At 36.1% G+C, this 17179-nt stretch overlaps 1 protein-coding gene across 1 annotated transcript in view; it reads left to right on the forward strand.

The window, feature by feature from the left end:
• Window positions 1-653: 653 nt before the first annotated feature.
• LOC131054657 (tropinone reductase homolog At5g06060) overlaps window positions 654-17179 on the forward strand; it is a 78079-nt gene continuing 61553 nt past the window's right edge. Inside the window, exon 1 of the mRNA XM_057989207.2 lies at window positions 654-911. Within this exon, the coding sequence (XP_057845190.1) occupies window positions 829-911 (83 nt within the window). The 5' untranslated portion in view covers window positions 654-828. The remainder of the gene's footprint in view (window positions 912-17179) is intronic.

Here is a 17179-nt window from a genome sequence, read left to right on the forward strand (position 1 = left end):
CATTAAAGAAGAAGGTGATGAAGCTTAAACATAAGATGGTGAGTGTCTCTAGGTTCAGTTTGAAGATGACGCATAGTTTGGCTACCTCAATGTGCTTGGTGTAGAATAATGTTCTTGACAAAGATGCAGACATTGAAGGAAACTATAAGGAACTGTTTAAGTTCCTTACTAAAGATTGGAGCGATGTGCTCAAGCATGATGGTTAGGCTAGTTTTTGATGATCTTTTTGTGGTCTTTTGTTAGTTTTAAAACTCTAGTTAGATGTTATATATTGGTTAATATATTTACCGCTAAGGCTTTTATACTCTTGATTACTATTAGTAATTTTTGTTAGTTTAATGCTAATGTGCTGTTACTATTAATGCTAACTGGGATGTTAGTGTAATGACACACCCTTATTTTGCTGCTTACTAATATCAAAAACATGTATAATTACCACTTATTATTATATTTGATACTCAAAAAATCTTAGACAACCAAATCTAGACAAAAAAATCTCATAGATTGTGGAAATATAACGACATGACTAATAATTATTATTATAGCCTTTATTTTTTTCACAGATCTTATGTCCTTTTGTCCTCTAGTTGGTATGATGGACGTTGCTAAAATTCTCTTTTATTCTTTCATTTTCCGCTGAACAATATCCCGACAAAGATCATCCACATCAGATGTCTCACCGTATTTTAATTCTTTCATCAACACCAATCCTTCATGGTGGAGAGTATGACACATTACATCTCCCGTTTCTTTCTTACATATTAGGTATTCTCAAAATACTTTCTAATTAACTTCACCATCTCGATATAGACTTTGTTTTAACAGAGGATGTTGGGAGGCAGCAGTAGACAACAAAAATGGTCTCTTCAAGGAATGACAGCCCTGGTTACAGGGGGCACCAAAGGCATAGGGTATGCTATCTGCTACTTAATTCTCATTCTTTACTTCCGTTAGCTATTTTGTTAAATGTGTTACAATATCCATATTCGACATGAATGATGTGATTTGAGTTCTTTCCTCTATTATTAACTAATGTGAGAATGATTGGTAAAATGGGAAAAGGCAGATAATTGTGTTATACATGAATCTGCAATGATATAACTGACATATTAATGATTTAATTTAGGTTTTGCCTCGTTTTTCAAGTAATTCAAGAATGAATGATAAAATGGTTGGAATTTTCTTTATAATTGGGTAATGGGGATTATACAGTCTGCAAAGATATACCTATCTCTAATCAATACCGCCATTTTTTTGCTTTTGCAATTAAATGTGAGAATAAATGGTTAGTGGGAAGAAATATTAATTGTTTTAATTAGGTAAGCAGGATTCCGATTATACGAGTCCAATGATATACCTGTTTGATATGAATGCTATCATTTGGGATTTTGCTTTTTTCAAGCAATTTAAAAATGAACGGTAAACTTGGAAGGATTAACGTTTTTAATTTAGTATTCAGGATTATTTACGAGTCTGCAAGGATATACCCATCTTCTGCGAATATATATATATATATATAACAATTTGAGAATATGGTAACAATGGAAGTAAAATTAATTTTAGTAAATCGCCAATTAAGATTGTACATGGGTCTTTACGGATTGACATTACGGAGACTGTGTCCACAATGATTGATTCTTGTCAAGAGAACCAAGTGCGTTTTAAATCTTTTGATCAGTTGTTGATACATAAATACGTTTTGAAGATTGATGTAGAAGAATGTTAAGGTTTTTTAATCTCTTAATGCTGAAGCACTCAGAATCTTATGCCGAACGAGCATAAAGAAGGCTTTTGTATCATAGAGAATGGTATCCTACTTCCTGTTGATTTCATTCTGTATTCCTGATACCTGAAAAAATTGAAAAATTCATATACCTACAAAAATGACCTTGTGCGTATTCACAAAGAATTAGGTAGAGGGAATTGGCACGAATGATCTTTGTGTGTGTGTACGTGTATCCCCTACATCCCTCCCTCCCTCTACTGCTCCCTCTCTTACTCTTCCTCTCTCTCTTGGTCCGTCCCTTCCATTCTCTCTCTCCTGGATTTTGCGTTAGTTGAGGTGCATGGCCTTAAGTTCTTAACGCTAACTCACACTGTTAAGAATGTCTAAGTTAAAAGCTCAGCTGAAGAAAATTCTTTATCCGCTATTTACCAATGGCCACTGGCTAGTCATTCTGGTAATGCGGGGATCAAACTTGATTGTAGAATGAACAAGTCCAGCTCTGTGAGTGCAAAATTCCAAGTCTCATCCCTGCATATCTGGTAAGAGTGTTTTCCCTACCCTAGTGGGTGTTAACAGAATTGTGAGAGTGGCAATTAGAAAAAACTGTTTTTAGTAAATCTGAAATCATGTTCTACATGTTAAACTAACCACAAAATCTTTTTGGAAGATCAGAATAGGCAGCAGGAAATATCCCAGAAAGTTAACTCAAATTTTAGAAAGGAAAGTTTGCTAAATTGCAGTATTGTAAGCTCCAAATGAATAATTGTCATTATTGTTTTTGAATTTTTGTAACCTTGGTTTTGATTTTCAAATGACACTCAAAATTTAAATGATTTGTCTAAATTTTATTATCCTAGTATCCCTTTTAGTATTGTTGTTCTTGTGATCTTGATAGCCTTGGTTTTAAATTTTTAGGAAAATAAATCCAAGGGCAAACTTATTTCCGCAGGGGGCAGAAAGGGAAAAGGTGGAGTAGCAAGATTGTATCCCTATCTCAAGGTGGCGAACATCTGCATCGTCAATGTAAAAAGTGTCTAATTTGGTTGTTAGGCACATGGAAGCATACATAAGAGAGAATTTACAAACACAAAATTGCGGAAGGCCATACAATGTTGTGCGCCTAGAGAATGTTAACTTGTTTTTCAAAATCCATAATCTGCAAGGTCATTAGAGGGCATGTGCCATTGATCAGTGGATTGGGTTTTTGTGTCAAGTTTGAGAAAATAGGCAAGGTAGAAAACACACTGTCCTAAGTGTATGAACAAATTTGGTAATTAGAGAAATTTGCAAAGGCATACCAGTAGTGTATGACCTATAATGGGAACATGCAATTTTTAAAAAATACAAAAATGCACCAGGAATAGGAACATATTTTGCAAAATGAAAGTTACCAGCCTATGTATAGTCATGTGCCATGTAAAAAGCTGCCTGATTTTTGCTTTGTAGTTTAAGTGAATGCTATATACAGGTGTACCTAACATAAATGGACACGAATGAAATATCAGTGATATGTGTGAATAAATATACCTCAATTGTGCCATTCTTCCTCACATTATTTTTTATCCTTAACACTGTTTGGAAGCAGCAAATGAGTGGGAGTTTTTACCAGCAGTTTCATTAATTCTTGCAGGGATTTCACCTTTTTCAATGGTTTTCATGTGCATTCAAGCTGAAATTCCTTCTTAGAGCAGGGTTTTATCTCCAATAAAATCAGGTTTTTAAATACATAGACAACACCTAGGGTTTTTGATCAATTCTCAGACATCCATATTCAAACCCTTGGCTGTTCTTGCATATCAAATTGCCTGCAATTCAATCATATCATCAGAAAAGTTTATAAGCGGATATCAACCCTCGAACAATGAAGATATTGATCTTGGAAAAGGTGTTTCTTTGTGTGTTGATGGCTGATTTTTAGGGTTTTGAACTGTTTATTATCATTGCAGCGGGTTTTTAGTAGATTATTAATTTTAATCATATATCGGCAAGGTTAAGATGTTCACAGTGAGCAGATTTTCAGAAGCTGTTATTCAGACTTGAAGGGTGCCTAGGGTTTGGAGATCTTCAACATCAAACATATTGCTATTGGTATTTGGCTGCAAAGGTTTCAATTATGGCAAGTCCATGAGTTTGGCAATCATTTTCAGGCTTGTCAGAGTTTTGTCACTGTTTCAACAAGTCTTTTGGTTGACTAAAATGAAGAGAGCAGAATACAACGATGATCATATTAGTGTATTTGGAGAGAGAGTCCAAAGCTACAATTTTTAGCAAATGTTGCTGGAGAATCAACAAAGGAAGGATTTAGATTTGAGTCATCAATATTGTTTGGTGAATTGTTATAGTTTCAAGATTTCTTTGGAGGATTAATCATGTACAGAAAAGAGGAACTTAATCCAAATCACTACAAGAGCTAGCTGTCAAATTGCTTATTTTTTGCCTAAGCAATTTATAGCTTGCACTATTTTTAGTTGTCATCATTTCTGAGGAGATAAACGTATTCTGAGAAACCTATTTGTAGTGGCCATCTAGAAGATCTATTCTTTGTTGAAAGTCATCCATATTGGAATTCTATTTGAAGATTTTTTGATTTAGGGTTTAGGATGTGTGGACAAAGTTGTATATTAAGCTTGCTTCGTGTGCAAGCAAACTATTCATAGCTTAACAGTGTGTGTTAGTTTTAATTCTTTTTTCATACAAAGCTTTTGACACTGACAGGAAATCATTCAATGAATCAATAGTAATTAATATTGTTGTCTTGTTGCAAATTTGCTGTCAATTTTTTTTATATTTTGTGCTTTTATGAGTGAATATTGTTTAACAGTTATTGGAAGCTTTGTATTGTAATAGGTGTTTAAGTTTGTGGTTGTAACTTTGAATGCAATAATCAGCTCATAACATCTAATATATGTGTAGATAAAGGTGAATCAAAGTGTTTTTACTATTAACAACATGCTTTATATTGCATGTCATAGTGAAGAGGGTCTTATAGCTTTGTATGCTATTCCTTTCTCTTGATTTGTCGAGCCTTTTGTGTTCTTTAAATCAATCCTAGCTGTATGTGTACTTGCACTGCCTAGTTTTTGCCTTTAGCTGAACAACATAAGTGTGGTACTTATTGCAGGGTTTTCTTTTAGTCAAAAAGCATAGAAACTGCACTTTGAGTTGAAGTGCGTGTCAGCCTTTTGCCCCAAGTGAAAATCCAGAAAGATACCTTTAGTTTTTTTTTTTTTGATTTCGAAGGGTATCCCCGCGACTCACCGCCCAGCGATTTCCCTTTACGGGGCGAGCGGTGAGGCAAGACTAGTCCCTACGGCCACGGGATAACCAGCACCGCCCCCAAGTGTCCGTGACGGGGTAATTTCAGGCCAGAGAATTGAACCCAAGACCTCAAGCATGAACACCCAAGACTTGACCAACTCTACTAACCCGTGGGGGCTTAAAAAGGGTTTGAACCAAGGATGTAAGCACTACAGGCAAGAAGCCCCCCTATTTCTCCAAGGTTCTCCCCATGGTAAGAGTACTCCATTTTTTACACGGTAGAGACGAACCTGTGGGGGTTTGAACCTAGGTTGTAGGCACTACAGGTAAGAAGCCCCACCATTTCACCAAATGGTCATCCCCAAAGATACCTTTAGTTTTGCTTGCTATGTATGAACCACATAAAAACCACATCTATACAAATTGTGAATGGTAAATACATGTTTAGATTAGGTTTTTAAATTAGTTTTAACTCCCGAAGGGAGTTTCTCCTTAAAATTTGAAGAGTGGTTCTATTGCACTTTTATTCCGTTTGTGTTGCACTTAAAGATACAAATTAAAATATTAATAATCTTAGAAATATCCAAGTTAATTATTATAAAGAATATTATGAACTGAAATTGATTGGATTTACATTTACCAACTCTAACCATTTATAAGGAGTAGTTAGCCTCACGTCCCCTATACCAACGTTATCATTAGATAAATCCATATCAATGCTACACAATATAGACTCAACATGGATTTCCCAATATGGTAACTTATTGGGTCCTAAACCGACGGTATGATAAGGCAGGCCCATATAATGGCATTCAATTTATGTTGACATGGATTGCAAAGATGCCCCATATGGCATTTAATTGGATACTAATGCGAGGCCTGATAAGTTGGGTTTACATGAACCATAGAAGCAAAAAAGGAAAAATCTTGATTAATTGTGATTAATCACATTGTTGACCATAATTTTGATCCACTTTTCCATTTAATTGCATTTAAATCATGACGTGCATCATTTTCTCCTACTTTGCAATTTTTTTGTCATTAGGTTTAAAACCACTTGATTCCTTAATTTTTTTCAGCATTTCAAATAGAGACAACCATAATCTCCTCTTACAACAAGCGCTGGTAAAAGCTTTATTGTATGTAATCGATTTGATTTACATAATCCGTTTTATTCCATTTTTTAATTGTATGTAAATTCACTGAATGAAATACATCACTGATATGATACAGCAGCATTACAAGTTATTAGCAATTGTAAGTTCTAGAAATTTGTTTTGAAGCTCCTGGAAAAATGGTTTGACTATTGACCTCACTTTGCTATGCAGAATCTGGTTTGAAGAGGAACTGATTTGTCTTTATTTAGAGAGGAGCTGATTTGTCTTTTAAATAGACAAAAATAAAAATCTAATGATACTAAACTAGCATATCTATATTTAAAAAAATCTATGTAAAAGACACTGATAGATATTGTTGATGTGTTTTTTGTGACACCTTACAACACAGAATAAAGTACTGAGTACTCTATCCTCTCTTGAACAAAGACCTCTCGAATGCTAAGCTATGTGATCAAACGAGGTGACTCCAAGGTTCCTATTGCGTACAAGTGACTTTATGTGGGATAGACTCAGTGTGTTGATGTGATTGCTGGTAATCCAAGGGGACTTACGTCATGAACTGCAACCGGAATTTGAACATCAGATGTATCACTCATGTGATGCTTCTTCTCCTAAACTAATTCAAATTCAAATGAAAAAAAAAAGGACAAAAGGGGAAAAGGTTTAGAGAAACTATACTAACTCCTAATTCCTAAGGACAATGACAATAATGAATGATGCTTTGATATACAAATCCTTCATGAAACTACTTTCTACTTAACTAGATACGGCTCACAACGCCATAGAAAGAGTGCGATCTCCTAAGGTAGTGAAAGATCTTAATATTATAAACAATCCATTCGAATACCCAATAATGGCACAATTCAAATGAAGTATTCACAATCGAACTTAGCCTCAAATGAAGTATTCACAATCGAACTTAGCCACAATAATAATTAGGTTCACGCTAACCATGCAAAACAACTTGCAATCAACAAGGTGTAAATGATATGAACCAAAGGATTCATCAAATATCATCAAACTTCTCCATCATAATCAATGAACTCTAATTAATCTTGAGAAGTAACATGGAACCATGCAAAATGTAGAAACACAACACATACATCCACCATAACTTCAGTGGAAGTATTTAATTGATTTCAACATAACTTGGCAACAATTTCAAGCTTCTTCCTCCTACTCTACTGCTAACTATTATTTAACTGCTTGGCTACTAACTATTAACCTCTATAATGAGAAGACTGAGCCTTATATAGAGGACTCTTTACAATTCAATGGCTCGGATCAATTTGAGATCAATGGCCAAGATTACAAAATGAAACCCTAATTAGGGTTTGTTACAACAAACTTCCTTTTGGCCAATGAAATAATTACAATAAATTGGACACATGTCCTCCTTTGATTTTTAACCAATGAGAAAATAGGTCAAGTACATAGAATAATATTTGATGTCGTGCCATGTGTCACGTGTAGTTGTCCTCTTCGTAGGATGAACCGGGTACATTGAATCTGGACGAATTGATGTGGCATAGCTAGATTGGATTGATGATGACTAGGCGCCAACTCAACTTTTTCCTTGTAGATTATCATGAAGAAGTTCTCCATCTTGAGCAATATCTCTTGATACTCAAAATTAGTCAGTTGCTCAACGTGATGAAGTGGATCATATTCCCAAATTGCATCATCTAAGTGGTCAAGTTTCTAACTGTGCTTAACTCCTCTAAAACTATCTTCTTTCCTTGATCACTCTTCACTTTTCCTTATTCATGTTTGGGAACTTTCTTTCTTCTTTGTGATGCATTTCCATCCTCAACTCCGGAATCTTGAAACACTTCTTTGTCTTGGACATTCTTGGCGATGTATGGAATTCCTTATGATGATTTGCATTTCTTTGGATATTTTGACTCCTTCCTCTGTCCTTGATATTGCTATCATCATCATGTCACAAATTTGCTGTTTCCTTGATGTACTTGAATAGTGGAACATGTTGCAAATGTGTATCTTGACATCTCCTTCATTGATTTTCCTTGATCTTGGAATCCCTTGAGGTAATTCCTGACCTCATGTGTGGAATCCTTTGTTTGGTGAAATTCCTATTGACATAGAGGTACCTTCACATTGTACAATCGGGATTAACTTCCTTGTACTGGCAAGCATTCTTGTATTTTCGAAGGAAATTCAAGATTGCCAAATTTTCCTTTCTTATGTTGACCTTCATACTTGTGCAATCTACTTGTGTAATCTTATGAAGTTTTCCCATGGAAAGTAGACCTTGTGCTATAATCTTTATCTTGATGTTGATTTGCCTTTGCTCCAGCTTGACTTGAAGCTCTAACCTTAATGAGATTAGGTGTGGTTGAATCTTGACAGTAGTGAAGATGCTGAGTTGCTCCCTCTATTATGTTTTGAAGCCTCCACCTTGATGCTGACTCGTCCTGGAATGTATTCTTTGAACATCCTAATGAAATCATCCCTTTATCAACATTCTATCCTCCTATCAAAACCTGGAAGACAAACAGATTTAACATCATACACCATGAATTATATGCAAATAAGGCTAATACTTGACAAATCAGGCCCCTAAAAACTCATTCAACTTGGAAAAAACATTGAAAGAACAAGGAAATACAAAATGCTAAGTCTGATTTAAAAATGATTGCTCTTCTCTTAAAATTCGCCTTTCGTTTTAGGTCTAGGTCTGAAAATGTTCCAATCTACCTTCTTTTTTTTCTACCAGGTCTGCTCTGCTTATAATTCGCACCTAGGGTTGATGAAGGATTGCTGCAATGCTTGCTACAGTATGCGTCCTATGTCTGGTAATTTTGCTTCAAAAAACTTGGTAAAATGCCTCTCAAACTCAGGCTCGCCTCAATAGGATGGTCAGAAATTTGCCCTATAGACCCCTGAAATTCAAACCCTAGGTCTTGAAATAATATTGTCTTAGGTCTGCAATTCTAAAAATAAGTTGGGAATCTGCTTTTACTTGCACAGGTCTGTGTTGATGGTGTTTTTATGCACTATACAAGACACAATAAAATACTAAGTATTCTATCCTCTCTTGAACAAAATCTCCCAAATGCTAAGCTGCATGATCAAGTGGGATGACTCCAAGGTTCTCAACTGTCAGGTTTTGACGTGCCCTTGGATAGACTCAGTTGTGTGATGTGATATTGCTGGAATCACAAGGTGGATGTACGTTTAATGCTTGAATGCTTGAATGTTGCTGGAATGTGGAAATTAACTTGATTTGAAAAAAAGGGAAAAAAGGATAGGGTTTAGGAAGGCTACTCTAATCCTAGGAATGCAAGAGCAATGGACAATCTTTGGTGGAACTCAACTAAGCCTTGCGCTGACATGTAGCGAAGATCTCCACAAGGCTAGTGCGATCTTCTAGGGATAGCTTGATGAGTTTCAAATCACCACTACAAGCATAGATACCATCAAGTTGATGCATATCAATGGAGAAGTGATAATTAAAGTTAACCTTGGCTAAGATGGATCCAGTTGACTACGCAAGACATTTTACCATCGGCAAGGTGTTAGTAGTATGGACGTATGAATTTCACCATCGATCATACACAAAGTTCTTCCATTCATCTAAACAACATGAAAATCAAATTGAGAAGTAGAGACCATGCAAATTGTTGAATCAACACATAAAATCCACCATATCTTCAATAAAATTGATATGCTGCTTACAACAAAGTCTTGGCAACAATCTTTGCCTTCTCTTCTTACTCAACTCTAATTGCTTGCTATCTATTCTTGAACTACTGTCTATTCACTATTTGCTTTTACAAATGAAGAAGTGGAGCAAAGATAGAAACCCTAATTAGGGCTTGTTTTACCCATTGCAAAGCATTTAATGCTTGACGAATGACAAAATTACATGTGATGAGACACACGTCCCTTGGAAATTCGACCAATAGATGACAATGGTAGGTGCATCGAACTTTGTGCCCACATTTGGTACTTATCTTCTTTGTAGATGAGTCAGGTACATTGAATTTGGATGCCTTATCTTAGAATGATGTGATTGGATAAACGATGATTGGGTGCCACCTTAGTTTGCTTGATCTTTGTAACTCATCACAAGTTGTAAATGAATGAGGCATATCTCTTGATACTCATCATTTCACCCTTCAGCTCTTGTTTGGGAATTCCGCCTTAGTGCTGCATTTGATGTAGACCTTGTCTTGCCTATGCTTGATCCTTCCTTCTTCTTGTGTGATCTTGTGAAATCCTTTTCCTTCGAGCAGCTTCCTTGCATGAGCTTGAGACTTGAAGTGTTGCAATTGAAGTGCGCTCTCATATCATCATGCTGATCATGTCCTTTGCATTCGCTGCTGTCCTTATGTTGATCTCGAAGTCTTTCCTGTACAATATTATTTTCTTCATGCAGTGGAAATCTTTCATTCCAAGTCTAGAGTCTTCTTGTTCTCCCCTTGACGTAGATGACTCCCACTCTTGCCTTATAGTCTGCGATGATGATCCCATCAGCTACCTTGCATGAGCTTGAGGCTTGAAGTGCTGCAATGTCATCCTTGGGCTCTTGTCTTTGCTTATGTGGTGAAATCTTGATGTTGTATGTGAGCTGATGTTCTTTCTACGCCTTGAAGTCTTGACCCTTTCCACACATTCTTTTGCATGCTCATCCTACTTGCATCAAACCTGGAAACAACATAACTTGAATCAAAATATTGTAAAAAGTACTTAAACCAAGCTTTTCCACTACCTTCTCTAAATCTGGAAACGAATTTTTTGATCATGGAGACATCTGATTTTAAGTCTGATTTTGTGTAAAGATCATGAAATGAGCCTATTTCAGACCTGTGAATTGCTTCAAAATAGATTGAGAACTTTAATCTGGTTGCTTCTTGACAAAATTGCCCTTCTAAGTGAATGCACTTCTGATCAATGACTGGAGTTTGCAAGGTTGCTGATGTGGATTTGATAATTTCACTTCCAGAATTTGCTGCTCCTAAAGTTTGCTTGCTGTAGTTAGTGATCAGTTTTGATGTCCTGAATTTCTTTGCCTTAGTCCTAGTCAAATTGCCCTTCAAAAATGAATTCGCTGTGTATGCTTGCAATGATGACCTTGGCAATATTTGATCAGAATTAAACTTGCTGTCCTTGAAGACAAATTCGCTGTGAAAGATGATCAATTCAGATTGCTCTAATGACTTTTCTTTGTCTTTGATCAAAATCGCCTTACTTAGGGGACGATTCGCTGTGTGAAACGAAGAATCGCTACCTTCAATGAGAAGTCGTTTTAGTTTGGTCAAATGAAATGATCAAACTGACCTTTATAGATGTTTGAAGGGGTGGGGTGATTCATCACAAGGCCGACCTCATTTAAATGTTTGCAATAAACTCTTAGGCCGACTTGAATCTTTGAATTCAAATTTATAAAAAAAACATTTCTTGCCAAGTTGTGAGGTCCATCAATCACAAATTCCTTAAGGCGCACATCTTGGGGGTCAATGACTGAGCGCCGATCCTTAAGGTGCACTTTCAACATGGCAAAGGAAATGATCAAAGTCTTAAGGCGCACATTCGAAGGGGCAAAGGAAATCACTCAATTTCTTAAGGCGCGTTTCCAAGGGGTCAAAGGAAGTTGTTTATTTCTTAAGGCGCACATTTCACATGTAAAAGGAAATGACTCATCTCTTATGTCGCTGATTTGGATGACCAAAAGAAGTGATCTGTCTTCTATGATGTGGCATTATAAAAGCCTTAGAAACTTCTTGATTTCTATCGTAAGGTTTGTGGGGCCCAAGCAAAGACACGGATGTGGAAGGGGATCGAAGGCAATGAGGTAGAAGGGTGCCACGGGAAGAAGGGAATGGTAAGGAGAAGTCGTGGAGGTAAGGTGGAAGGGATGTGCGGGTTTGATAAGTGACGTGGTGGGGTAGGGTGGGAGTTAGGAAAAGGAAGTTTGGGGTAAGTGATGAAGAAGGTGTCAGGTAATAGGGGGCATAAGGGATAAAGGGGATGCCGTGGCAAAGGGAGGAATTAAAGGGGTAGGCTAGGGTAGGATCGAATTAGTGAGGTTAGAAAGGAAGGTGGATTAGGATAGGATCGGGGTAATAGAAGGGTATGCTAAGGGAAATAAGGGGGTAAGGAAAATGAGATGAGGGTTAGAGGGTGTAAGAAATGGTAGTTGGGAGGTATAAGAGGTGGAAGGAAGGTAGGAAGTGGGAGTGATGAAAGGTGAAGGAAGATGGATGGGTGGAAGGTAAAGGATATGGGGTGAAATGGAAGGAAGTGAGGGGAAGTAGAAATGTAGGATGGATGGAGAATGGGAGAAGGTGAAGTGAGAAGGTAGAAAGGTGAAAGGAAGGAAGGAATAGAAGATGTAGGTGAGGTAGGTGGTAAGGAAGGTGGAGAAGGGGAGATAGAAAAGGGAGTGATCGGGCTTGAGTACCACTGGCAGTGCTGGGAGAAGCATGTCGGAGGCTTAAGAGGGCAAAGGAAGTGGCAGCAGAAGGAAGTGGAAGGCAATGGAAGTGGAAAGAAGTGCTTTTGCTTGGGTACTAAAAGTTTTGTTAATGCCATGGCTAGGCAAAGGAAGTGCTGATCACCAATTGATATTGCAATCATCTTCTTAGCAATGCGCCTAGTATGATCATGATCTCATTTCAAACAATACAATGCAAAAACCTTAGTTTGCTGATTGGAGGTGTCAATGGCAATCACTCAACCCCTAAGTCGCACTTTTGGGGGGGTCAATGACTGTTATCCAAAATGCAAACTTAGAATATTTACCCTTCAAAAGCAACTTGCCTTAGCCAAATTTCAACATTTCATTTCCATTAGAGAGAGCAAAGTTGTGAATCATTCATTTCCTAAGCCTTGAAAACTAACCAGTCTTCACTTCATCTAAAGGAAGAGACTCGACTTGATTAGCTCTTGACCAACCACATCTCTTCCAAGTGAAGGGCTAATAGCAAAAGACTCTACAACTAACCTAGAAAGCAGAAAAAAGTGGGGATCTCCATTTGCAATGGGGGGACGTGTGAAATGGTCACAACAGTTTGCTCATTGAACTCGCTAAGGGCTGCCTGTAGTTAGACTCGCACAAAGTCTGATTGCACATTCACCTTCAATGCTAATGGAATTCACCTTGTGTTGATGAACAACTGCTTGACCTTTTGCTGGTAATCGTTCGCTTCAGCCTGCTCTTCTTAATTTATTTTGTAATTGAATTGCACTTTGGTCAAAGCAAAAAGCTTTCTCCCTTCTTAAATGTGCCCTGTCACATTTGAAATGATACCTCCTCAACCTTAGCTGACTTGCATTTAAAAATTGCTTTGAATACAAATTCAAATTTGAATTTGCCCATTGTTTGTTAGGTTGGCTTCTTCCTCTTCTTGCAATTTGGCATTTTAAATAATCATTCAAGGTGAAGCACTCAATAAGCATTCCATGTTTTACTTGACTTTGTTTTAATTTTTGCTTCAATTTCCTTGTATTTCAAGGAACTTCGCTCAAGGCTTGATCGCAAATGACAAGGAAGTTTTTTAATTTCCTTGTTTTACAAGGAAGTTTGCTCAACGCTTAATCGCACATGACAAGGAAGTTTTTTAATTTCCTTGTATTACAAGGAAGTTTTTAAACTTCACAAAATGCTGATTTAGAAGGAAGAGTGGAAATTCACATCTTATAAGGAAGATATTAATTTCCTCATTTTACAAGGAAGTTCTTAAATTTCATTGCCTTAATATTTCACTTTATTCTTTCATTATCCAAATTAGACCAAGGGTGGAAAATCGTCATGCACAAGGAAGGAGTGGAAAAACACATGGTAGAAGGAAGGCTTTAATTTCCTCGTTTTACAAGGAAGTTTGTTCCATTTCATTTGCATGGTTCATCAATTTGCTTGAAGAGTGGAAAATCGAACCACACAAGGAAGGTTTTAATTTCCTCGTTTTACAAGGAAGTTCTCAATTTTGCACCATATCTTGCCTTATAAATTTTCCTCAAGACTGGAAAGTCGATCTCCACAAGGAAATTTCCAATTCCTCTCTTACTTAACATTCACTCTCCAGGAGTGGAAAATCAAACCTTACAGGGAAAAATTCCAATTTTCAATTGCCTTGAAGCAAACTAAATCATTTAGCACTTGGTTTCAACTCTTTCTTCAAAGGGTGGAAAAACGACCCCTAGAAGGAAAATTGCAATTTTTGCTCATCTTGACCTCTTTCCTGACAACTTTGAAACATGACAACATTTGACTATCGATTTTCCAAACCTTTTTTTGGATCTTGGAGTAGCGATAGTGGCAATAGTAGTTTTAGTATTGAGTCTAGAGTTTGTGGATCTTCATATAATTTGGATTCATATATTGTTCCTTGTAGTAATCTAGGTGCCCAACTGTGACTTGGGAGCATGGGTTGGAGCAAAGATAAGCATGATGCAACAAGAAGTGCAAATTGGGAGTTTTGGTTCTCTTGTACTATTCCATTTTATGCAACTAGGTAATTATTATTATTTTTTTGTTTTAAAATATATAGCTTGATTTTTTTCTCTTGAATTTTTGCATATAGGGGTATGTAGAATTTAAAGTTTAACTCTTAATTTAGAATATTTATTTTGTTTATCTTATTTGTTTTAGGTTGTTTTATTGGCAAAACATGATAGATGCCATTACTGTTTGTGGGGTGGGGGTTCGAAGCCCCTAATGATGAGGAGATAAAGAGCTCCATTTTGACTTGCAAAATGGTTAATGTGAAAGCCAAGATTGATGAGTAGTGTGACATATGGAAGAAGGGTTGCACCATCATGTTGATGGTTTGATAGATGTAGAAATAGAACATTGTTGAATTTTCTAGTTTCTTGCTCAGGTAATTGTATTTCTTGAAATCCATTGATTTAGTGATTAAGATTTTTATTTTCTACTTTATTGAATCATTATTTTTTTTAGGTAATACAATGTTCTTGAAATTAATCATCATTCAAGCATCTCGTTTTTTTTGTTTAAATGCGGAACATAGAAAATACTTTTTTGAAGAAAAAGTAAAGAGGAAATATGAATGAAAAGCAAAAAAGAATTTAGAATTATAAGAAATAATATTCTTTTGATTGCGACTCAGAGTCGTATTCTCCAATATCTTTGTTATACAGAACAATAGATTAGAAATCGTGTCAGAATATGGGCACATAATAATTTATTTTTTATATGAAATATTTCATAGGTTCCATGGGTTGATCGGTACCTATTGATTATAATTGATATATAATCGAACTCCGTTTTTTTCTTCAATTTGCTAGAAAGACATTGTATTGATTTGATTTCCCCTTGAACATTTTATTCCAATATGTGTGCCTTGAGGAGGACTCAAACCTCCACACTCAACAGTCATGACTTATGTGAAAGCCAAGATTGATGAGTAGTGTGACATATGGAAGAAGGGTTGCACCATCATGTTGATGGTTTGATAGATGTAGAAATAGAACATTGTTGAATTTTCTTGTTTCTTGCTCAGGTAATTGTACTTCTTGAAATCCATTGATTTAGTGATTAAGATTTTTATTTTCTACTTTATTGAATCATTATGTTTTTTTGGTAGTACAATATTCTTGAAATCAATTGATGCTTCAGGAAACACAAAAAATGAGTTTTTTTGTCAGGCTTTGGAAGGAGTCTTGGCCAATGTGGGCAAAAGAGAATGTGGTGCAAATAGTTACAAGCTAATGTAGCAAATAATTTTGTTGTAGATAAATTTCTCATCAATAGGTATCCATTCTTATTTTGGACTTGTTGTGTTACTTATTGCCTTGACCTTATATTGGAGGATCTTGGCAAGATTCCATGGATCAAAACATTTGTGGAGCATACAAAAAATATTTGCAAATACATATACAATCATACTTGGGTCCTCAATCCAATGAAAAAATTTATGAACAAGGAGTTGGCTCATTTTGAAGTAACCCGCTTTACATCAAATTTTATCACATTACAGTTCTTTGTTTAGTCAAAAGCTGCATTGAGACACATGTTTGTTAGTGATAAGTGGTCTACATTATCATATGCAAAATTGATGCAGGGGTTGACATGGTTGATTGGATGTTTGATGAGCATAGTTTTTGGTTTTGGGCCAAGGAGATTAAATTTTCATTTTATTTTGTTCATTTTTGCATATTTCCATTTCATTTGCATATTTATGTTAATGGTTCACAATAATTGTTGTTTATAGAGCCTTTAATTGTTCTCTTATGAGTTGTTGATGGGGAGAAGCCCACAATGGGCTACATATATGAGGGGATGGATAGGGCAAAATAGGCTATTGGATTTGTTTATGTTGTGGTTGAGGATAAGTATCGTCCCATATGGTACACTAATGATCAATGTTGATACCTTCAACTTCACATTTACCCTTACATGTAACTACCCATTTTCTCAATTCAATATTCCAAATTTGCCTAGATCTAAAGGTCGATTAAAAGGTCCTAATTGGGCTCTACATAGTCATAGATTGGATGGCACCTAATCCTTAGGTTGGAGTGCAGTACTCATTAAGAATGAGATGTTCAAACTTGCATAAAGAGGCCTCTTTGCATGAAAGATATGCAAGACAACTCATGCAACATTATAGCTAGGTAAAATTTCATTAAGGGCATAATATAAGTTTAAAAATTGAAAATTCTCCCTCTTTTTAAATTTAATACTGAAACTCAAAGTTAGACATTGAGATTGATATTTTTCTTCTTATTTAGATGCATGGTGGGAAAGGTTTGGTCCTCAGGTGCCAAAGCTTTAGAGGATTGCAATTTATTTATTGAGCTAACCATATAGCACTTTAAGATGTGAGCACAATTGGAGTATGTTTGAGCACATACACTCTAAGAAGCGCAATAGGTTGTCAATGCAAAGGTTGAATAATTATGTTTATGTTCATTAAAATCTTCATTTTCATCACAAATAGAGCTTGGGTAGTGTTGATGTGTTTTTTGTACACATGCGAACACAGAATAAAATACCAAGGTATCTTATCCTCTCTTGAACAAAGTTTCCCGACTGCTGAAGATCTCGCCGAAGGATCAGTCGGAGTAACTCCAAGGTTCTGTTATGTAG

Source organism: Cryptomeria japonica, chromosome 8 (genome assembly GCF_030272615.1).
Source record: "Cryptomeria japonica chromosome 8, Sugi_1.0, whole genome shotgun sequence".
Lineage (NCBI taxonomy): Eukaryota > Viridiplantae > Streptophyta > Pinopsida > Cupressales > Cupressaceae > Cryptomeria > Cryptomeria japonica.